At 40.0% G+C, this 24,864-nt stretch overlaps 1 protein-coding gene across 7 annotated transcripts in view; it reads right to left on the bottom strand.

The window, feature by feature from the left end:
• The window catches only part of NEIL3 (nei like DNA glycosylase 3), a 36,696-nt gene extending 12,319 nt beyond the window's left edge, over positions 1 to 24,377 (bottom strand). The window contains exons 1-6 of one of the 7 annotated variants that reach the window (XM_037897573.2): positions 24,065 to 24,377; positions 18,994 to 19,118; positions 11,553 to 11,687; positions 8,177 to 8,390; positions 4,323 to 4,397; positions 3,041 to 3,207 (exon numbers count right to left, since the gene is read on the bottom strand). In XM_037897573.2, coding sequence (XP_037753501.1) covers positions 3,041 to 3,207; positions 4,323 to 4,397; positions 8,177 to 8,390; positions 11,553 to 11,687; positions 18,994 to 19,118; positions 24,065 to 24,205 — 857 coding nt within the window. In that variant the 5' untranslated portion in view covers positions 24,206 to 24,377. Of the gene's footprint in view, positions 1 to 3,040; positions 3,208 to 4,322; positions 4,398 to 8,176; positions 8,391 to 11,552; positions 11,707 to 18,742; positions 18,862 to 18,993; positions 19,119 to 24,016 lie in introns of those variants that run through there. The other 6 variants (XM_043546018.1, XM_037897574.2, XM_043546019.1 and 3 more) reach the window with 6 other exon arrangements.
• Positions 24,378 to 24,864: the final 487 nt, after the last annotated feature.

Raw genomic sequence — 24,864 nt, 5'->3', positions numbered from 1 at the left:
AAAACACAAAGCAATGGAATATAGTGTGCTCTGACACTTGAACAACAATAGCGTTGGGAGAAAAGGGAGATTATTTTGGTCTATGGCTACCTTTACCAGATAGCTTTTTCAAATGACAAATTGTAATGTTGCTTTCTTTTCTTTTACTGTTTCCTTAAAAGCACAATATTGCACAGCTTTACTTTTATTGTTGTCTGTGAGTCCTAGCATATCAGTCTGTTCTAGGAGGGGGGTGAGAAAAAAAGCAGATTTTTTTCTGTATCATTCTCTGTTTACCTGACGCCACAGAACACAACTCTCACTCCAACCTGCTGCTAGTCACTTCTCATTATAACTCTTTTTCCCCATATTTTCAGAAAGTTATCAGCATGTGAAATATGTATCTTATAGGCTGAAATTTTCTTTGTTTGATCTGTGCTCAAAGGTTTAAAAAAATCCAAACACACCTTTAGCAAAATCCCTTCAGCTATTTGAGTTATAATTGCCTGAGAAGAAGGTGATGGTGGTCGGGATTTAAATGTTCTCTAATCTTAGCTAAAATTTTTATTTGAATGAAGTCTTGGGTAAAATTTTCAAAGGCACTATAAGGAACTGAAAGCTTAGTGAAAATGAGGCACTTGAAAATTGTATCCCTTGCTCCTCTTGATATCAATGTATTTTCTCCCTTCCCACCTTTCCAAGTAGAAAGACTGCTGCTATCACAATTGTCTAAGCCTGAAAATGTCTCAATGGCACACACAGAGTAAAATTCTCCCAAAACTCATGAGGAGAAAATCACAAGCATGATTAAAATAAAGAGTCGTAGATTCTCATGATTTGACAAGGACTGCAAAATTTTGCTACATTATAATATATTGTACATTCAAAGTTTTCATTTAAAAAATAAGTTTCTATAATTTTATTCGTTATAACTGTAAAGCCGAAACAAATTACATAACACACTGCTGCCGAGTTCATTCACTTTTATATATCACAGCCAACCAATAGCAACATCAACTATGTGAATTCATTCCCTCCCTATCCTGTTCAACTCAACAGCGTGTAAATGGCAAAGGTTAACTAGGAACAATTAGCTGGTAACAGTAAGAAGACGGACCAAGATTTTCAAAATTGAGGATTTCAGAGTAGCAGCCGTGTTAGTCTTTATCCGCAAAAAGAACAGGAGGACTTGTGGCACCTTAGAGACTAACAAATTTATTTGAGCATAAGCTTTCGTGAGCTACAGCTCACTTCATCGGATGCATAGAATGGAACATATAGTAAGATATACACACACACATACACAAGTTGGAAGTTACCATACAAACTGTGAGAGGCGAATTAGTTAAGATGAGCTTTGGGTGCCCAACTTGATTCACTTTAAAAATGGCCCAAATTGCAGAGGGTAGATGCTCCGCATTTCCTAGAAATCTAGCCTCTGTAAAATGTCAAGTTTGGCAAACAAACAAAGGAACAAAACAAAGGAAATTTAATGTAAAACCTATGTCATAGTAAGAGAGGCTGCACAGTTTTAATAAAAAGGTATGAAAGCACAGAAGTTAAGATTTCTACCACCACATTGACTCAGCCACATTACATATCTTGGGTACTTTGTGAAATCTGTTTAAACAGTGGGCTCGGCACTGCTCCCCCTTAATATCAATGGGAACAGGATTGGGCTCAAACAATAATATATTAAGGAACAGTTAAGCCAGGTCTTGCTCACTTTACTCATGTAACCAACTATTTACTTCAATGCAACAACTCATCTGAGTAAGGGCAGCAAGATTTACTCTTTAAGAAAAACAGGAAGAGAAAATACTACATATGTACATTGTGGCAGGGGGAACTTTCTGTAGGCACCTTCTCTAACATTTTCCATTTCCTCACTTAAAATATATTTCAGCTGTGAAACCTGAATCTTACATAAAATTCTTTGTTAAATACTTTTACTGTACATTCGTATAGTATGTCAGTTATACTCACATTTTTGAAAATAAAAAAAAATTACTATACCCAAATCTTTCAACCATAAGTTATAAAAACATCTATTTAAAAAGACACGAAAAGGTTAATGAGTTTATTTAAATAAAATAATGTATTAATTAAAAGTTCCTCAAATGCTGAAGTGTGATTCTGTTCTGAAAAGCACTGTGAGGTTCCAACATTATTGTAGAATTATAGTATTATCTTTCAACAGTTTCTATATCAAATGGCTTAGCTTAGAAGTAAAACTATTTTCCCCTTAACTGTGACCCCAGTCACCTGGGGTCAGAGTCAAGTAGGGTTCTTTCTTTCATATACATCAGCATTAGTTAAGGATTTTGTAAGCCAAACCGTGAAACCTTACGGACTTCAAAATCTGTTCTCAGTGACATTTGGGAAGTCCCATTGCCTTCAATGGATTATTAGTTATTTGTGCTGTGGTAGTGTCCAAAGGACTCAGTCAGGACCACGGCCCCAATGTACTAGGCATTGTATATAGAAAGGCATGGTCCCTGTCCTGAAGATTTTATGATCTAAGATCCTGATCGACAAAGACTTACTGAAGTGCTTAGCTTTACACAAGTAACCCCAGCGGGATCAACAGGACTTATAGGTATAAAGTTAAGCACCTGCTTATGTATTTGTAGGATCTGGATCTAATTTAAGATAAGATGACACAAATGAGTAAAAGATGGATTGATGGACAACTAGAGCGAGAGTAACGATAACTCATATATTCACATAGTTATGTAAATTCACATTATGTAGGCTAACAATTGATGGTTCAAATAATTTTAAAAGGTTTGAATAGGGTATTTCGAATTGGAATTTAGCCAATAATTGAAACGCTGTGGAATTTAGTCAACAACTATGCTGATGTACAAATAGGAATTGAATTTAGCTCACTCTCTTAGCTGAGCTAGCGCTGCTGTGCTCACAAGAAAAAAAACAATAAAAGCCCCTTTTTGTCAGTAAAGGCAGCACACAGAGTTTTGAATACATGCAGGGAGCAGTTCTATTCAGCACTTTTCAGAGTAGGGCCACACTTTAAAGAGTTATAAAGCAAATGCCATACCTAACATCAACAAGCTGAGGTTTATCCTTTTGACACTGAGGACAGAAGTATGTCACCCTGTTATTCTCTCCTAAACGACAAACCGTGATCTTTCCGCTGCACTGACCACAGTTAGGGCGTTTGTAGACCTTGTAATGTTTGTAGAGGGCTGATCCTGTTTTGCGGCACTGAAATAGAACATTTTTATAATGCGATTAGAAAGAGATTTGATCCAATGCAAGACTTCTGTATCTTCCAATATAAAGAGAGAGAGAGAGCGCGCACACACAAACTGACAACTTTGCAGCTAAAAAAAGTTACACAGATAATACTCTTTGATTGTCTTTGCATCAGATTCAAATATGAATACCACTTCATTCAAATATTCATAATTCAGTTCTTCTTGGATTTCTGTTCCACATTTAGAGTTATGTTCTCATTACCAGCCAGTTCTTTCTGTAATTTGTAACATTTGTTTAAATACTTGCATTCCTTCCTATTTCAGTAATGGTTTTAAGAATGCCCAATAATGTTTGTGTTCACAAAACAAGACCAAAAATATCTGCATCATGTAAAGTTTAACGGGAATTTGTATACACCACAGTATTTGCCATTTTAGAAACAATGATGAAATGTTACTACTCTTACTAACAACACTGCAAAATGGGTTAGCTCAGGAGCTATCTTAGAGAGGATTTAGGGGCTTACTTCATTCTTTAAAAGCTCTTTGAGGTCCTTCAACAGCAAATGCTGTATAAATGCAGAATATTACACCCATTTTAAAGATTGAGAAACCAAGCCACAGAAAGGGTAAGCTACTTGGCCAATGTCATGCTAAAAATCACTGGCACAGCTAGGAACAGAATCCACATCTCCTAGCTCCCAGTTCTGTGTCTTAACCACAAGACTACCTCTCTCTTGCTGGCTTCAATGGATTCAGGGTTTTAAAGCCCCACTCATCCCTGGGTGAATGAGAAGACTGCCTTGGTGAATTTCTACAAAATGTAAGTTCAAAATCTAAAAAGCTAGGTCAAATCTACTCTTTGTATTTAAATAACACCACACATCTTATTTCAAACTTTATGAACAAAGCAGTGAGGATCCAATTACCCTCAAATATCTCACATTATTTGCTTGCTTTTTCTCAAACAGTTAATAGTGCCTGAACCAAAAAGTCCTTCCCACTTCCAGCATGATGACTTATTGCATCTTTTTACTGTTTCCACTAGATGGCTACATACAGCTTACACATTTTGGTGCAAAGTTTCAGTGCATTTTCTCTCTTAGAAGTTATCGCCCTCACCTTATAAAAGAGAAGAGTAAAATCAAGGGTCATTTTCACCAAGTGATGTGTCTGTTCATCTGTCAATTGACAAGCCTGTGAAAAAGGCAAAAATGTTTAAAAAAAATAGATTTATACAACTATAATACACTGGAGCAACTACAGTAAAGAGATTTATAATTAGAGTGTCTCTATGGATACCCCCAACAAACATGGTATTACACAGCTACTTGGTCTCATATATTCTCATACTTTTTTGCTTCCTCTGCTGTATATTTACATACACAAATATGCTTATTTACTATTCTACAGTGTCTGACTTTGTGCTGCTGCCCCCAAAACAGCTACAAATTGTCAGTGTTTTACTTCAGTGTTGACCTAATGGTCCCCAGTATGGGTTTCAGTTTCATGTGGTAATCTGCACTTGCTGCCTCTTGGTTTCTTGCTGGAGTTTATAGGTTAACACCAACACCTCAATGATTTAGAATCCTGTATTAGAGAATTTAATTCTCGTGTCTGACATCTCCGCCACCTGCTTCAACATGGAAATAAAACCCCTTCCAACTGCATACCTCTAGTTATCACTAGGGCTCCGGATCTGTCACAGAGGTCATGGAAATCACAGATTCCGTGACTTTTGGTGACCTCCATGACTTCGGCAGCAGCCAGTGTGGCTGACCACAGGGCTGCCCAAGCAGCTGGCTCTATGGCCAGCTGTTCAGGTGGCCCTGGGAACAGCCACACCGGCTGCTGCTGGAGTGGCCCCGCAGCCAGCCGCACTGGCCACTGCTCGGGTGGGCAGCGGTCCCCGGGGTGGCCGGAGCAGCCACTGGCCCTGGCCCCCCCAGCAGCAGGCAGACCACAGCAGTGGCCCCCCAGGACACCACACCCTGCAGCAGCAGCCCCCCAATGCACGCCCCCCCGCAGCAGCAGCCCCCAATCCACGCTCCCCCTCAGCAGCAGCCCCCAAGATTTAGTCGGGTATTTGTACTAAAGTCATGTATATGTCACAGCCATGAATTTTTGTTTATTGCCCATAACCTGTCCATGGCTTTTACTAAAAATACCTGTGACTAAATCGTAGCCTTAGTTATCACCTACCACCCCACACAAGAACCCCTATGGGGTATCATCAGACAATTACAAGCCATACTTGATGGGGACTCCATTTTCAATGAAATATTTTCTGAACTCCCACTTCTGGCCTTCAAACAACCCCCCAATCTCTCCAGACTCATAATTAGAAGCAAGCTCCCTACAGACCAGGACACACCAAACAAAGTGGCACCAGATGCTGCCAGAACAACAGATGCAAAACCTGTAGATCTATCTCCACTGCTATGATGATCAGCACCCCCACAACACACACTTCAAGATCCATGGGTGCTACTTGTGCCTATCACTACATGTGGTGTACCTCATCCAGTACACTAAAAGCCCCAATAACAACTATGTGGTGAGACAATCACTATGCTCTCAAATGAACTCACACAGAAAAATTATAAAAGACAAAAACATCGTATCACCTGTGGGTGAACACTTTTGACAAGGCGATTACTCTACGTATGTCCTCTCGGTCCTCATCCTCAAAGGAATCCCGCAAGACAACTTCAAAAGACAAGCCTGGCACCTTAAATTCATAACTTGCTAGATACTAAAAATCATGGACTGAATCGAGACACCGGATTTATGGCTTATTGCAACAATCTGTAACCCATTTAAACCTTCCCCCTCCCCCATAAGCTTTTTTTTCCCCCCTTCTATGGCTAGGAAAAGTGTAATCAGGCCACTTCACTTTGAAAGGTGCCTTGAACTGCATGTTAACTACTCATGCTAAACAATCTGTTTACCTTGTACTCCGCTGTGACACGGAGTACATTTCCCAGACCTCAAGAAGAGCTCTGTGTAAGCTTGAAAATTTCTCTCTCACCAACAGAAGTTGGTCCAATAAAAGATATTATCTCACCCACTTTGTCTCTCTAATATCCCAGGACCAACGCAGCTACAACAGTGCATATCTCTGCGGACACACTTGAGTTAAAGGCTCCTCAGTTTAATCAGGAGAGTGCCTAGAGCCACACATTTTCTGTTATGGGTCGCTGAACTTTGAAATGCACTTCTCCCCCAGAGCCCAGATTTATTAACTCCCAGGACACACCCCACAGCACTTCTGTTTCCCCTGTAACTTAGGGTGGGACTACAGAGATTAAAAAAAAACAAAAAAACCACACATGGGAGGCCTGGGTCAGCTGACTGAGGCTAGCGGGACTCCGGCTCCAGGGCTGAAAAATCGCTATGTAGACTGTCTGGCTTGGGCTGGACCCTATGAGCGTGGAGGGTCTCAGAACTCAGGCTCCAGCCCAAGCCAGACAGTCTACATAGCGATTTTTCAGCCCTGGAGCTGGAGCCCCGCTAGCCTCGGTCAGCTGATCCAGGGCAGCCATGGCCATGCCACAGGTTTTTTATCCCTGTATAGATGTACCCATAGGGAGCAAGTGAAGAGAGGGGCAAAGGGTTTCCAATTCTGAATGTGACTGTCATTAGCTGGTGAACAGAGTTATCATGTGGAAGCTGCATGGGGCACCAAGGCTCAAACCCTGAGCAAAACTAACAATGGAGTGAACAAAAGTACCTGAAAAATGGACAGGAATACCTGAACTCTAGAGCTGTGTCTACACTGGGGAAGCATATGAAAACATTCCCCCCACCAGTTCAGTTGAACCAGTGTTAAAACCAACGGGAGCTGGAGTGTAGACAAGGCTCTGGTAGCTAAACAGTTTTTAACCACCATTTTAGTTAAATTTGCTCTAACTGAAACAGTGGTAAAATTGATCCCAACTTCTGGAGACTTGTTCCCACTGGTTTTAACCTTGGTTGAGATGAGCCAGTGACAGAACCAGTGGGAATTTTGGGGTAATGTTTCCCAGTGTAGACAAGGCCTAAAGCCCATTCCTACAGGAATACTTAAGTCTTTAACCAAAAAGGCCCAAGTCCCGCGAAGAGAACGAGAGATCCCCTCACTAGCTTCAGGAGTTCATTTTGTAGGATCAAGGCCTAAATTTGTAACTCACCTAAATTAGCTTTCATACAGTCTAAGGCTAGATATGTTTTCATTCCATTGAGTTATCACGATTTTCTCTCACTCACTCTGATCAACCTTGTTTTAGCTAAGAATCCAGGTGGTCTTAGATTGTTTTGAGGATATTTATTCACACCTGTCATGAAAGACAAGGCCTACACAATCTGAGGAAGGTCTGGAGCCTCAAATCAGATAGAGTCTCATGAGGTATGGTGAATGCACTGCATGGGAAAAGCTTGAGAGCAGAGTCTGAGGGACTCAAGTAACTGAATATGATGAAGAAAATGTTGTAATTTAAACTATCTAGAGTCCAGAGATTTTTGTGTTGGAATTTATCAAGCAAAATGAGAACAATCTGTTATATGCTTATTAATCTATTTTATAATGGGCTGGCATGGCAATTTCATAGTAGCACAACATGATTCAAGACAGCAGGTCAAAGTTTGAAAATTAAATTAATTTCTGGTCAAGAAGGGATGTGAGTTGAAGAGATAGCATGTCTGCTGCAGCAACTCTCCCATCCAACCCATCAGCTGTGCTGACAGGCTCCAGAGAGTGCCACACTAACCCTCCTAGGGCAGGATGGTCAAGCATGACAGTAGAGTCTGGGAGATCACTGGAATCCAGGGTGGCATTAATTAGGGGAAATGGAGGGCGTAGAAGATTATTAAGACCTTACAAGCTCCTCCCTACAAAAATCTGAACAAGACCAAAATATCTTGTAGATACATGTTTATGGTCTTAATAGCTGTTTGCAATTGGTACAGAAGGGAATCCATGAAAATATTTCACCTACTTTAACAGCTGGATGGAGACCACTGTCAAAGAGTGCTTCATTTTTTATGATATTTCCCACTCCAGGTAACACTGCCTGATCCAACAACACATCACATAACATGCGACCTTTCTGCTGCTTAATCTCACTTTCTGCTCTTAAGAAACTAAATTTTGGAGAGCATACATCTAAGTCTTCCATCATTCTTACTTTCTGTTCACTTTCAGCAGCATTCCTGCAAGACAAGACAAAATACAAAATAATCTATCTTTCATTGTAACTAGACAGTACTTACACAATGTGTAGTATTTATGAGTGCCCTAGCACATTACACAGAGATCAAAAAGCCACGCAGATACTCGTGACATGCATAGAAAAACACAGAAGTCTTACCCTTTTTAAAAAATATGGTGGTTTAATAACACATACATAGAATACACTAGTGCCAGGCCATGTGCATAGGCAAGCATCCCATCCTTGTTCAGGTCAGCTCTAAGAATAATTTCAGTCCGTGCCGAGCATTTACAGTGTTAAATGCATTTCCTAAGCAGAGACTCTCAGTTGTAACTAACTATAAGGGAGGATAGTCCAGTGGATAGGGCACAAGTTTCAATCCCTTTTTATACCACAAACTTCCTGTGTGGCAAAATCCTTTAAGCAAGATTCATAAAGATACTCTTTCTCAGTCGCAGCCTAACCCTGGGGAAACCTGAACTCGCTCTGCACCTAAGCTTTTACAGTAAAAAGTTCCCTAGGTGCCTAAGCTTTTGCCTCTGAGCATATATACTGCTGCCTCTAGGCATCCCGGCACCTATCTCCTGCCTGAACCCCAAATGATTCACAAACCAGGGGAAGACAGTTGTTCATCTACCTAACTGACATGTGGGCCTCGATCCAGTAGGCATGTTTAGAGGCCACCTAACTCCTCACAAAAGAGGAGGGGGGAAAGAGAAGTAAAAGAGGAGGTGCTCTCTCATAACTTTTAGCCCAGTGATTAGAGTGCTCACCTAACTGACTCACCACTGGGTTGTGGGAGACACCAGTTCAAGTCCCTCCTCTGCCTGAAGAGGATTGGAACAGGGATCTGCCACCTCTCAGGGGCATTGTGCATGGGATATTCTGAGATAGGGCTCCCTCAGTCTTTCCCAGTGAAGCTGTTCCATTGTGGATAAATCATAAAAGAAAGAGTCACTGGAGTAAGAGGACTGGACCCTGTCTCTCTCACCTCCTAGGTGAGTGTCCTAAGCACCAGGCAACAGAGTCATTCTCATTCTCTCTCTGGCCCAATTAATATTTATTTATTTACAAGTGGAACAGCACCTCCAGGCAAGACTAAGGGAGACATACATCAGAATATCCTACAGCTAAGTGTTTAGGACACTCCTCTGAGAGTGGCAGATCCCTGTTCAAATCCCGTCTCCTCATTAGGCACAGGGGAGACTTGAACCAAGGATCACCCACATCCCAGGTGAGTACCTTAACCTCTGGTTATGAGGTAGCTCTTCCTCCCCCAGCTTCTTGCAGGAAATGTCTTAGGCACCTAACTCTAGAAGAGGTTTCATAACTGAGAATCACAAGCAGAGATAGGCACCTAAATACAATCTGCAGAAGAGCACTATCTCTGTGAGAGGGGCGAAACTTAGGACACACCCATGTCACTGGCATCTCCCATTCACTAGCTTAGGCAGGAAGTCACTTAGAGTGCTGTTTTTTGTCAATGGCAGTCTAAGGTGCCTATCTCTCCCCGTTCATTATATGAAGAGCCCACGCACTTAACTCAGGCTTTGTGAATGGCAGTGTTATTCCTGTGATTTGCTAGGCACCTAAAAGTTAGGCACTGCAACACTCAGCGTCACAATGCTCAACTCCCTTTGTGAGTCTAGCCCTTATTTTCTGGGTGTCTGAGTTCCCCCCCTGTAGAACAGGGATACTAGTGCTGCCCCACATCACAGGGTGTTGTGAGGATAAATAAATTAAAGACTGAGTGTCTATGCTCAGATACTGTGGTGACAGGGGAGAAATATGAATGATAGATTAGATATCTGCATTAGGGAAATTTGCCCCAAATCTCTCATGGAAACATGCAGCTCCAGCACAAAACACAGTTCGCAGAAGTGCAATTTATTTCATGAACAGGTTCTCCAAAACAGTTTTGGGATATAGAGGAACCATCAGATTCATTTCATTCATGACCTAAATCAGATTTGAATGCCCACCATTCTTATGAACAAACATATCTGTATGGCACCATTTAAAAACTGTGTGTGTCATTCCAAATGCAAATATTCCTGATGTTCTGAGACAGGATTTTTGTTTTTCATTCTAGCCAAAGTGTAAAAAAATAAAAATAAAAATACCTTTTTAAAGTTTTACTTACAAAAAGGGCAGCTGATACTGAATGGAATTAATAAATAAAACAATAAATAAAAAAATTCAGTGTCCAGAAGTGAAAGCTATTGGATTAAGATATCAACACCACATTACACTGTGAATGCTCAGAAGGAGACCAGCACCTTAATGTGATAAACATTTACATGTTAAAATTAAGTTGATCCATAAATTAAAGGAAAAACCCCCACAAAATTAGTAATAGATGCAAGAAAGCCCAGATTTACACATATTTATATTTAAGACCTATTCTAGAATAGAAAATACATATATTAAAATCACCTTGGATTTATACAGCGCCTTTCATCTGAAAGCTTCACAGTGCTTTACAGAAAAACCTCACAAAGATGCTATTCCTCTACAGCTTCCACACAGGTGAGAAGAACAGCACCAATGGCTGGGAATATGCCCCAAAACATGTGTCACAAGCACTGCTAAAAAATACCTGCCTACATTTTTTTGGGATAGATAGATTCTGAAATATTGAAGCAAAAGGTAAAACCTACCATGTACTTCTAAGTATAGGAAATATACAGTAACCATTAAAGGCCCAGACCCTCACCTTGCAATCAGATACATGCGGAAGCAGAAGTTCACCTGCCTAAATCTGATTGCAGAAGCGGGAGTTTAAAGGGCAAAATACAGGCGGCACATTCAGTTGTTAGAGCAGGGAGCAGAATCAGGAGTCACGGATTTGAATCCCAATCTGCTGTTGACTCTCTAGATGGCTTTAAGCAAGTCACTTTCTGTACCTCAGTTATGTATTCACAAAGTAATTAAAATTACTTACATACCCAGTAAGGACATTGGGAGCTTTAATGAGGTATACTTACCTTCCTTAAAGCTGGGAGGCATATTTAATTAATTTTTATGAAGTGCTTTGAAATTCTCAGATGAAAACCACTATATAAATGCAAAATAATCTTTTCTCAACTATATGGTGAAAACCTTATTTTTATAAAAAGAACACAGATTGAACACTGAAGAAATGCTTCAATTTTTACTTTACCTAAGCTCTACTGTTGCGTCAAAGAAACAAACCATATCATCAGTAAGCTGTATTTCCAGAATTGGTGGTGCTCCATTTCGGTCTTTGCTTGCAGTTGGATTAATACACATGGAACCATTCATGCCAAAGTGAACCCTAGGCGACAAACACATTTCTGAAAAAAAAAATCTGCATCTTAACAACACTCCCAGGCATGTTAGTAGTCTATTTTCTAGGTTGGCAATTAAATTCACTAAGTATATAAAATAATTCTTATCATTAGCAGCAACAGGGTGACATGAAGTGCTTGTTTACATGGTCTCTCTTTCCTCCCACAAAGGACTGTGTTTACTAGCAACTAAGAAGCACTCAAGGATATAGTGACTTTATTAGATCTTTATATAACCAATCATTCAGTTAATGATTTAAATTTGAAACATGTTTGTGCAACAATACAGTGCAGCATCCTGGGAGTTTCTTCACCTGTACTTCTGCACTCTTACAGCCCCTGGCAGGCTCCTCCAGGGACAATGGGAAAAAATACACTTAATTTTAAAATGAGTCAGCAAGAAAGAAAACAAGACTCACTAAAACAAGAACAATGTTCTTCTCAAAGAATATTCTATCAGCACTTCTTCTGCCAAGTATAATGATCCAATATAGAAGACAAAATTGCCAGCTATTTCACTACCACAACTTTCACCATATCGAGCACCTTCCAGTTGTCCTCAAAACAATATGACTAGCATCTGTCCTGTGCGTAGCTGGTTCTTTGTTTTTCCCACCTCTCGCCAGGGCAAAGATTGTTTAGGTTTTTAAAATTCTTAAAAATTATTATTTAAAAATAAGTGCTGGTGTTTATTAGTTAAGGTGAGGTTGAGGACTGAAGGCACAAAAAATATGAAGTGAAGACGTTTGAGGTGGTTGTTAGACACTGCAGAAATTCCAGTCTTAAGCCAGCACACAGAAAGATCTGCCTCCTTCACTGATGAGTTTTACTCTTGAGGCAACGTGCCAAAGGAGTGGAGTTGTCCAGAGCTTGATATATCTTTTAGGTACCCCAAGTGCAGATCATTCAATGCTTTTAAAATGAGGACAGAGATCTTGAATTTGATGCAATATTCTACTTGGTATCAGTGTATTGAGCAAAGGACAAGTAAATCTGATTTGCAGCCCTGATTAAAGTATTCCTTCACAAGTTAGTCCAAACATATCGTATATACCCCATGTCCTCAAAGGGAAGTCTTATTTCTAAGCTTCTCCTTTAAAAACAACATTTTTTTTTTCCAGAGGAAGGTTAATTATTTTATGGTTTGGGGGAGGTGAGGGGGAGAAGGCCTGGAACAAAGACAACATCTCAAACATCTATTTGTTTTTAATCCGTCCCCTGTAATGCCACACATCTGTTTACTCTTATTTTTCCATAAGTACTGGAAGGATGGTTTTAAAAAAAATATTTACAGTTAACTTAAAGGCAACAGTGTATCAATTAATAAATATTGACAAACTACATTGTTAGTAATTGATTACAAATCCAAAAGAAGAGCAGCATTGTAAACTGATTCTCAAGAAGTATATTGTGCCTTTCAGAAGCTTTTTCTTATCGTTCAGTTGAGTTGAGTTAAGTTAATAAATATAACTATTTTGGAAGTAGTTGTTACTGCTATATGCTTCCAATTCTCTGGTGCGATATTATAGCATTGCACAAGATTAAGCAGTTTTGGGGATTTTTTTAAATGTAGGCTTTAAACTCTGTGTCGTGCTATCAATCATAAATGCATTTAACATTTCCCAAAAGTTCTTGATAAGAAAAAAAATAACGTACATGTTTGTAATTAAGTGTCTCACTTATGGAGGCCCAGTGCCCTGTTTAAAGGTACACTACTGTCACAACGATTAGCTGTCACAACTACTTCTCAGTTATAGCTACAGTAATAAAATATTTCACAATCACTTCTATGCATAAATTTCTTTTCTATTAAAAGCCTTAAGAACTTTACAAATTCCACGCCAGCGTGCCTCATTATCCCTGATGTGCTGAAACAATGAAATATAGCATTTTTGTCATTTTAATTAAGCAGAAAGTAGGATGGACCTACTTTAATTGAAATCTTGGTTCTGCTGTTTGATGACAGCTAGTGTTAAAAAGCTCAATATTTTTTAATAGAAAAAAACTGAGCTGTTGTAACTGTTCAGTTGTGTACAAGACTTAAGTTCTTGGAGGTTTTGTTTGTTTTTTAATTGCAAAGCTCTCATTAGTTCCTAGAAAATAGTTGCTCAGTAACAGCACAAACTATGTTATAGGAACAAGAAAAAAACTGGTAACAGAATTTTATTAGAAGGGTGCATTAAAGTCCTGGATCTAACTCCCAATGAAATCAATGGGAATCTTTCCACTGCTTTTAATGGCATTTTATTTGGGCTCTACAAATCAGAATCCTTTCCACATGGGAGTGTGTCTAGGTTTTGCCTTTTTTAAAGAAAATAAAAATATCTGTATTTTTATAGGTTCTTGAAGATTTCCAGATGGACTTATTCAGGTGAGGTTCAAGGGTTATTCTGAAGAAAACAGATTGTCGGAACATCTTTTGTATATATCTCTCACAACCCTAACTGTCATTTTCTTTACTCTAGAGCAAATTAGTCTCTAGTCACTGGTAAAATGCATCTACAAACTGTGCTAATTTACAAGATTCCCCACCACTCACCTCTTCAGATTTTAACTGATTAATTTATTTCTTACTTTTAAAAGACACTACCATAACACAAAAATATCTAATGGTAATCCTCAAAAATCAACTAAGAGGAAATACAAAATCAAGGAAAACGTAGCAGATAAGTTCAAATTCTGCTTACGCTGTGGCCTTTGGTGAATTCACTGCACCTGTTCTATTACTACTACTATTGGATGCTTGTTCTCAGATGAAAGAAATTCCTCAAAAGAATTATTCCCTGACATTATTGTTCATTAATCAGGAAGTGGATTGTACTGTCCCATTTATCAGTAATAGGGGGATCACAAATTCAACAAAAAATTAAATTTCCCTCATGTGCTAATTGTTATCCATGATGTACCTTGTTCATTTATAAGTCATTCAATCGGCATAGAGGATTTCATGGTCAGATCTTCCTTTTCCCTGAAGTGAGGGAGACAGAAATCTACAGTGTTTGGCTCTTGGCCAAAGAGCAAGTGTTTCCTTGGGCCCTTCCCAGCTCCTCCCTTGCACACTCACTTGTGTTAGAGTTGTACACAGTCCAGCTTTAAAAGAACAATTTTACGGTCATTTTTCCATGGTAATAAGGAATGTCTGCCTGCTAGCTTCAGGATGAATTTCATAAGTGCAATTTATAAAGGCAGTCCAGAGCAGTTAGTGATGTGATTGAGTGGACAAACATTTAAAAAAAACAACAACAAGGAACATCAGTTTCCAGTGTTAGACATCCTTTAATTTTCAGACCAGGATTCAAAAGTAACAGAAAGGGCTAAATGAAGCATCTACATAATTGTAATTGTTATACTTAAAGCTTTGATCACATACTTTCAGTAACTAATTTTAAAAGGTAGTTTAAAAATTAAGATTACTTAAAATCCTGCAGTGCCATAGGATTGTATTCTTATACTACAATGGGGGCACATACTCTCTCTTTTTTTAATAGACATACAATGAAAATAACTTTTGCAAAATGGTATTGTTGATAAAGAAAATTTTAGTTAATGCATGTTTCATATTCATGTTAAATATCTGAGAACTCTAGTTGTTTATATTACACTACAGACCATATAAACTAGGTTTTCTGCTTGTTTTTCAAAAGAGTCACCCCAAACGTTTTAGTTTAGGTTTGACACATTTCACGTGCATTGCAGTAGACATTTGCAATGCACATATTGCATGCTACACTGGAAACAGGGAGAACTATAATTAGATCCTTAAACAGTATGAGCCCAATTTTCAGAGGCGCTGAGTAGCCACTATTTGAATGGAAATCATTGGGAGTTATCTACATAAAGTATTTTTAGACTCTTTAGTATATTGATTATGAGCAAACCATTAAAGTTTAGAAAATTACAACAAATGTCATGTAAGTGTTACCAATTTTAGAAGTCTTACTTTTTGTGCTGTGAAGTCTGTGGAAGACTTTTTTTAAAAAATTGGGTGGGCTCATTTTGGTTACCATCCGGTGGGAATACCATAGTGTATTTGTTTATTACACACAAAAGGAATGTTAAGAATGCAAAGCCAAACACTCATCATTTAAGAAGTACCAGAATTAATATTGATTATGAGAGCTTGATTTGACCTCCTTGTGCATGTGTAATATCATCCAGTCTTGCCTAACATCAAATAGAAAGTCTGGAGCAAAGCAAGGACTAGAAGCCAGCTCTGCCAACTCTCAGACTTTGCCACAAGAAAATATTCTCTCTCTTCTTACAACCCTCCGCCTCATCACTGTCCAGTTTATATGGACAATCACAATTCTGTCATTTATTTCCTAACTTTTGAGTGCTTTACTCTACCACCTTAATGTTTTTGTATGTCATTTTCTAGGTGTGTGATTTTTTTTTTTTAAAGCAAACTGAATCAACAGAAATTCTATCAGTGATCAGTATGGGTGGAACCCAAGACCTTTAGATCCACAGCACAGAACTCAACCACTTGAGCTAAAAGAGAAGTTGGAGCAACAGTATGCTGTTCCCTTGTATGTGGACCAGCCACTAGAAGGGAATGTGACATGCTTTGCCAATGACTAGAAGTGTTGGATAGCTAATGTGACAGCAATTTTTAAAAAGGGCTCCAGAGGTGATCCCAGCAATTACAGGCTGGTAAGCCTGCCTTCAGTACTGCGCAAACTAGTTGAAACTATAGTAAAGAACAAAATTGTTAGACACATAGATGAACATAATTTGTTGGGGAAGAGTCAACATGGTTTTTGTAAAAGGAAATCATGCCTCACCAATCTACTAGAATTCTTTGAGGGAGTCAACAAGCATGTGGACAATGTCCACTGGATATAGAATACTTAGATTATCAGAAAGCCTTTGACAAGGTCCCTCACCAAAGACTCTTAAGCAAACTAAGCTGTCATGGGATAAAAGCAAAGGTCCTCTCATGGACTGGTAACAGGTTAAAAACACAGGGAACAGAGAGTAGGAATAAATGGTCAGTTTTCAGAATGGAGAGAGGTAAATAGTGGTGTCTCCCAGGGGTCTGTACTGGGACCAGTCCTATTCAACATATTCATAGATTATCTGGAAAAAGGGGTAAACAGTGAGGTGGCAAAATTTGCACATGATACAAAACTACTCAAGATAGTTAAGTCCCAAGCAGACTGCGAAGAGCTACAAAAGGATCTCACAAAACTGGATGACTGGGCAACAAAATAGCAGAAGAAATTCAATGTTGATAAATGCAAAGTAATGCACATTGGAAAACATAATCCCAACTATACATATAAATTGATGGGGACTAAATTAGCTGTTACAACTCTCAAGAAATAGATATTGGAGTCATTGGGGATAGTTCTTTGAAAGCATCCACTCAATGTGCACAGCAGTTCAAAAAGCGAACACGATGTTGGGAATCATTAAGAAAGGGATGGATAATAAAACAGAAAATATCATATTGCCTCTACATACATCCATGGTATGCCCACATCTTGAATACTGTATACAGATGTGGTCGCCTCATCTCAAAAAAGATATACTGGAATTGGAAAAGGTTCAGAAAAGGGCAACAAAAATAATTAGGGGTATGGAATGGCTTCCGTACAAGGAGAGATTAATAAAACTGGGACTTTTCAGCTTAGAAAAGAAATGACGAAGGAGAGATATGATAGAGATCAATCAAATCATGACTGGCGTGGAGAAATGAAATTAATAGGCAGCAGGTTTAAAACAAACAAAAGGAAGTATTTCTTCACACAACGCACAGTCAACCTGTGGAACTCCTTGCCAGAGGATGTTGTAAAGGCCAAGACTTTTACAGGGTTAAAAAAAAGAAAACTAGGTAAGTTCATGGAGGATAGGTCCAACCATCAATGGGTATTAGCCAGGATAGGCAGGGATGGTGTCTCAAGCCTCTGTTTGCCAGAAGCTGGGAATGGGTGACAGGGAATGGATCACTTGATGATTACCTGTTCTGTTCATTCCCTCTGTGGCACCTGGCATTGGCCACTACTGGAAGACAGGATATTGGGTAGATGGAGCAATATGGTCGTTCTTTTTTTCTTATGAATCGGAAATCCTAATTCTAGTCTTGTGGCTGGCAGGGAGTGTGGTCTAATGCTTAGATATCACAGGCAGGCACATATATTTGATGCATTCATTCTTAAAGAAAGTATGGCTAAGTGGATAAGCCCTGGGTTCTATTCCTAGCACTGCCAGAAGTGACCTTGTACAACCTCTCAGTTCCTTCATTTATAAAATTAGGAAACAATACTTGCCTGCCTGAGGTCTGGCTCAGTAATAAGGGTTGTGAAGTGCACAGAATTAAACATTCCAGTCAGCGGAAGAGCTGAGCCTAGAGCTAATGATCTCCTTCTAGTAATTTCCCCTAGACTGAAGAGTGAGGGGAGTGTTTGTTATTGAATGCCTGTTCCCATCCACAGTTCTAGCTCTGAGCCTACCATGTAGAAGGCGTGGGGCCTGCTCAGTACAATTGGCTTGAAGAGAGCTCTGTGCGGCAGAGCATCAGCACTGCACATGGAATGTTCTAAGATTTTATCAGCAAGCCTCTAACAAGGTCAACTGAGGGTCTACAAATGGTCATTTTTTAGAGCAATATAACTCAGCCAAATCAGGGTGGATTTTTATGAGAACAGCAAGACACTTTTCTGACCACAAGACCTCCCCTGCCAAAGTTCAAGTCCTGACTCCACAAGGAAATGTTAGAGCTCTTTAAAAAAGTGTCTTTAACATTGGTGAAGCTACCTATTTCTCCCTAACCTCATTCTCAGAAATGACTGAATTGTTTTCACTTAAACTTTCCAGAAAAACATCAGCCTGAGACAGACACCTAGAATGCACAATTTCAGCCCAAACAGTTAAAGTTTGGCAGTTATAAGCAACTGAAAATGGGGCTAATAATGAAAGTGTTAGGCAGCTGTAACTCTAGGCACTGCTACCAGCTCTGCCTACAACAAACTGCAGTTTCATTAAGAATATTTTATTTAAGAAATACCTAACACAATTCATGAAATAAAGTGGCACTTACCCTCTGTTTTCAGGAGAATAAAGCAGTAGGTTGTGATGTTATCATTATCACCTCCTTTCATGATGGAAAAGCAGAATCACACTGTCATCTGTCTAGTATATCCAGCACCTAGATACAAACTGCGTAGAGAAATTTCTCTACAATACTAATTAACTTTCACATAATTGAAAATGATAGTACTGAGGAAAAAAACCCTGAAAATGTACATGGTTAGAGAATACATACAGAGGGAATACTGTAATTTCTCTTACCTCAATGCTTTCTGTCCAAAATACATAAAAAGCTCCTTCCCCAGAGTTTCTACACCAGTGTACACACATCCTTTCAGCAATCTCAGGAAATCCTGGCAGGAGGTTTTATTCCCAGTCACAGCATTCTGAAAATAAATTCACACACACACACACACACAAAAAAAACATGTTTAGGAAAGAAACAGTCCTAAAGTCAATATCAAAATTTTGCAGTCATCAGTTAATACCCAACTATACAGACAAAATCTGCCACCCTTAATCATACTGAGTACAACCTTATCCCTCCAACCATCCCACTGAAATCAATGGGACTACTTGCAAAGTAAACTGCTATTCAAACACTGGCCCATTTTACTCTGCTCTGTTGGTTTCCAGAAAATATTATCCTAGAAAAAAGATAAGTAATTCATTATTTGTACAAAAACATAATTTGACAGATAAAATGTCACCTTAAATCTCTATAGACACTTACAGAGTGTCCTGCCAAATCACCAATGCCATTCAGGAGTTCTGAGAAGGGTATTTTGTTGGACAAAGTGTGAGATACCATTTTTTGGTATTTTAAAAGCAAAAACCTTTTCAAAATGCCTCTGATTGGAGCCACTGACAATGCTGATATATGTTCTGTGTACTAGATGAGACTTCTTGTTGTCCAGCAAAAATCTGCATATAGCCCCACAGGAGTACTTTTCTTTTCAAGGATCAGATTTTCAACAGCTAGGAAAAAAGGGTGTTGGGAAGGGGACACTGGTGAAGGAATGAAGGGAATGGATCATTTTAAAGATCTGAGTAAAAAATTAACACGGCTGTTACTCTGAAACTACTCACATAGTAAGTGTTACTCCATTTATTCAAATGGAGTCATAAGTACTTACACTAATGATTAATTTGGCTCAGGGAACTACTTTTTAGTGACAGCATTCCAGAGTTTATGTTTTGGTGTATGGATCAAGCATTACCATAATCAGACTAGTTTCAAAGCCACATTTGTAATTCACAAGTATCCAGGTCTTCTATCATCATTGTTGCAAAATCTCTAAAGCCAGTGCTACTATGAGAAAATTAACATTTTTCCACTCCTAACAGACAGAAGCCCAAGTGAACAGTTATGTCAGTTATGAACAGGTCTGAGGCAAAACTTCAAGTCTGTATAAAGAATACACAATTAGACCTACATTTTGCTGCCTTAGATGACCAGCTATTTTGTCAGTCTGGTACAATTGCTCCTTATTAACAAAAAAACTATTCTGTTAAAGCAATTCCATGCTGACATTTTAGTCAATTCATTTGCCATACTATTTTAAAATCATTTCTCTATTTTTGAGATATATACAGAAGTGTCAAAATTATGAGTTATTAACAGGACCAAGACTGTTATTTCTCACTCTATCTTTTCTTTTTAAATAGCTTTGTGAAATAATTAAGTTATATATAGATTATCCTGTAACTTAGTATTCCTAACGATAATTATAAAAGTACCTATTCAATCAAAATAAGTTGGATAGCCCATTGTTTATTGTATTCAGTATCACTTTGCCTGTTGACAAAGGGAAAAGTAAAAAAGAAAATGTATGAGCCTTTGCCTATGAGACTGTTGAATCAGTCTCAAGGTGTAATTTTTAAAACAATATATTTAAGCCTATGCAAATCCCTGTATAGACACTTATTTAGAGATATGTAAAGTTCATTATAGTTTATCTTAAGTCAATTAGCAATCAGTTTAACCAGAACAAGAGTTTCCACTCACAAAAGAGGTTCAATTAAATGGGTTTTTTAAAGAATTTAAATTAAACCATTTCAACTTCTGTGTTTAGATAAGGCCTTCCATTCTTCCCAAAGCAGAGGCCCTTTATGCCTCACTTAAGTCCTTGCATGGGCCACGAAGCAGAGGACCATCACAAGGACTAAGTGGAGAACAGACCTTGTGATGGTCCTCTGCCCAGAGAGAAAATTCATCCTGAGATGAATTTCACCAGCTGAGAATATGACTGTTACTATTTTTCCCCTTTGCTAAACTCATGAGAGCATAATTTATTCAAAAAGTAAAAATACTATTTAAGTCCTGAAACCAGAAGGTTATAAGAATTAATTGATTACATGATCTCCTGCACTACATTCTTTTTAAAGTTATGGGCAAGAGCACTGCCGTGGAACCTTAATACAGAACATTAATCTGTGTGTAGGCTTACATATCAAACATAAGAAAAAAATCCTTCTGTGACTTTACCGTTGCTTAGAACGTAAGGGAAGCACCAAGTTTCCCACACTTGTGCAGAAACTGACAAAAAAAAGCCAACTCCGCAATCAGGAATGGAGTACTGAATCTTCACATCTCATTAACCAGATCTGGTCATGTATATTTTAACATCTTTTTCTACAAAAAGATTCAATAGCATACAACTTGTGGGGTTTTTCTCCAAAAGATCCCAAAAACCCCACAACTTGTATGCTGTTGAATAGTTTTATATTGGCAACAAAAATGGATAAAAATTAGCAGAGATATTACATACTGAGTACGTGGAAAGCAGATACCCCATTCTTTATTTGGTTAAATACCGTATATGCTCATTCATAAGCCGAATATTTTTGGTAAAAAATGACACATCAAAGAGCAGGGGTTGGCTTATAAATGGGTCTACACCAAAATTTGATCATTTTAAACTAATATCTAATACACTGTCATTTTGTTTACCTGGAGTGTCTGCAGGCATGGAGCCCCTCAGCTCCCTGTGGCCGCGGTTCACCATTCCCAGCCAATGGAAGCTGTGGGAAGTGCACCACTTCCCGCAGCTCCCACTGGTTGGGAATGACAAACTGCGGCCACAGGGAGCTGAGGGGCTCCATGCCTGCAGATGCTCCAAGTAAACAAAATGTCCCGATCCAGCAGTGGCTTACCCTAACGGGCCAGGAGCCAAAGTTTGCCAACCCCTGAAATATAGGGTCGGCTTATGAAAGGGTCAGACAGTTTTAGCTATTTTTACCTAACCATCGTGGGGGGTCGGCTTATAAACGAACAGGCTAATGAACGAGTATATATGGTAGTTTGTCTAGTTAATGTGTTTTTTAAAAAACTAAGTAATTCTGGAAGTATTTTTTCTGTGGGCTAATGTGTATCATTCTCCTTCTAAGCTTTTTATTGTACACTTCTGAACCCTATATAATTAAAAAGCAACCAATGCCAGCAACAACTTCTACAATTTTCCTTGTAGGTTTCCTGAACTCAAATGATATTAAAACAATTGCCATCTTTTTGATTAGACAAAAAAGTGACTTGAAAAGATTTCCTTCATTATTTCCTACACGGGTTCATGTTTCTCCTGCTCTTTCTCTTCAAATTCATCAGATTTGCTGTGGCTGATTTATTATATTGATGACAAGAATATATTATGGTACACTGATTTAAAAAAAAAAAATGTGAAAAATCTCAAACAACTGCCAGAAACCTCTGCTGTAGTTAACTCTGCAATGATTTTTGCAGAAGCAAAGTATGTCAGCTACACTAATGATCTTGCTTGAAGTTCAGATCAGTCAGGCACATTTTATCATCCCCAAAACTATAAGAGAATTTTTATAAATCTAGTAAAGCTCTCTTGCATTCTTTCAACGCTTAAAAGGAATGTCAACTGCATCACTTGTATTGGTGTAAAACCTTTATATCAGATACAGCACAGTATTGCAACAAATGCCTTCTCAACATTTATTTAAAATTAAGTCCACTTAATCTGGTTTCCTAGCATTAAACAGAGAAGGTAAAGTTTTCAAAAGTGACTAAGTGGCTTAGGAGCCTGACCTTCATTTTTAAAGGATTTAGGCACATAGGGCAAGATTTTGAAAAGTATTTAGGTACCTAAAGATGCAGATAGGCACCCAGTGGAATTTTCAAAAGACACCTAGGAATGTAATTCCCACTGAAATAATTTTAATGGTCCATCAGGGGTACAGACACTTTCAAAAACCCCACTAGATATCTCTCCACATCTTCAGGTGCCCGAATTCTTTTAAGAATCTGGCCCTTAAAGTGCCTAAATCTCTTTTGAAAATGAACATGTACTTTTGAAAACTTTACCCTGACTGGTTTCAGAGTAACAGCCGTGTTAGTCTGTATTCGCAAAAAGAAAAGGAGTACTTGTGGCACCTTAGAGCCTAATAAGGAAAGTGATCACTTTAGATAAGCTATTACCAGCAGGAGAGTAGGGTGGGGAGAGAGAAAACCTTTTGTAGTGATAAACACCCATTTTTTTTCATGGTCTGTGTGTATAAAAACATCTTCTGTATTTTCTACAATATGCATCAGATGAAGTGAGCTGTAGCTCAAGAAAGCTTATGCTCAAATAAATTGGTTAGTCTCTAAGGTGCCACAAGTACTCCTTTTCTTTTTACCCTGACTGTATTTAGTGGGGAAGCAGCAAAAGAATTAGTCCTTGTATCAGCCTACTTGAAAGATTACAATGCTGCAATGCCTTTTCTTTTCTGTGCCCAAAGACAGATGGAGGGCGCTATTAAAACAATGACTGTTTGGAGGAGCCATAGAGAAGATTTACACTTGGGGGATGAAATCAGGCTTTCTTGCATAAGCACCATAGATTCTCCTCAAGTGCCAGGGAGCAGCACGTCCTGAGACCTTGGAACAAGGCTCAGCATTCCATGAAAAAATTCAGAAACTTGTGTAAGGGCGTGTATGTTATGTGTGGTAAAATGCCCAGCGCTTGGGCTCGGCGCTCGAAAGAGTCAAAGGAAGTCAATGAGGACACTGAAAAGCGCCAGAGCCATGCACAAGTGCAGCAAGGGACAGCCGCTCCCGCTGTACTTTATTTACATAGGGGGCCAGAGGGATTGGCAGGAGCTCCCCCCGCGTCTATAAACATCGCGTCGCTCCCCCTTTTAGCTGCTCCCACGATGCGGGGCTCAGCCAGGGGTGGCCCCACCAGTCCCCTTTGCAATCTGGCGTGTGGCTGCCGCCTCCCTCCTGGGGGGCCGAGCAGCTGTGCTGTGCCGCCCCCCCCCGCTCTGGGGCAGCTGTTACCGTCTGGCGCGCGCCGCCCGAGCTGCTCCCGCCGCAGCCGCTGCTCACCCCGGTGCAGGCGGCGGGGCCCAGGGCCGCAGGCCGGGCTGGCAGCAGCGCGCTGCCCCGCACGCCCCGCACTGCTTGGCCCTGGCGCACCCGGGCCCGGATCCTCTCCCCGTGTAGGGCGCAGCCAGGACCTTCCACCATTCCGGAGCCGCTCAAATCTCCCGCTCAGTGGCTGCCCCGCCCCTGTCTCCGCAGCGCCTGCAGGAGGAGGAGGAGGGCCGCGGCCTGGGACTGGGTGGGGCCAAGCGGGACGCCCGCCTGATCCCTCTAGATGAGACACACGCAGCCGCATCCCCTATTTCTGTTAGGGAACCTCCCAACTTTCTACTTGCCCCAGGCTAAACACCCTTGCCCCGCCCCTCCTCCGAGTCGCCACTCCCTGCTCACTCCATGTCCCCCACCTGCTCTCACCCCTCCAACCCCCTCACTCATTTTCATCAGGGCAGGGTTAACTTTTTGTGGACCTAGCACTAAACATATCTGTGGGCCCCCAAGGGGTAGGATGGTCAGTCTCCAGCGTGGAGGGCGGGCTGGGGGGCAATGAGGCAAGGGCATGGCAGGAACAGCCCTGCTCTGGGCAGCCCAGCAGGAGGGCACTGTTTACAAACCAGCAGCTGCCAGACACCCACTGGCCTGCCCATCCCTGTGCTGCCAGCAGGCCCCTTCCCCTTGAGGACGGGCAAGCACCCACACTGCCCCCCCGCCCAGCGCCCCATCCTTATGCCCAGCGCCCCCTGGCACAGAGACCTCCACCACAGAGCTCTATGCCCAGCCCACACCCCTCCCAGAGACCTCCCTGA

The sequence above is a fragment of the Chelonia mydas genome, chromosome 4, assembly GCF_015237465.2.
Source record: "Chelonia mydas isolate rCheMyd1 chromosome 4, rCheMyd1.pri.v2, whole genome shotgun sequence".
NCBI classification, from domain to species: domain Eukaryota; kingdom Metazoa; phylum Chordata; order Testudines; family Cheloniidae; genus Chelonia; species Chelonia mydas.
The sequence above is the reverse complement of the archived record's forward strand: the minus strand, read 5'-3'. Positions and strand labels throughout refer to the sequence as shown.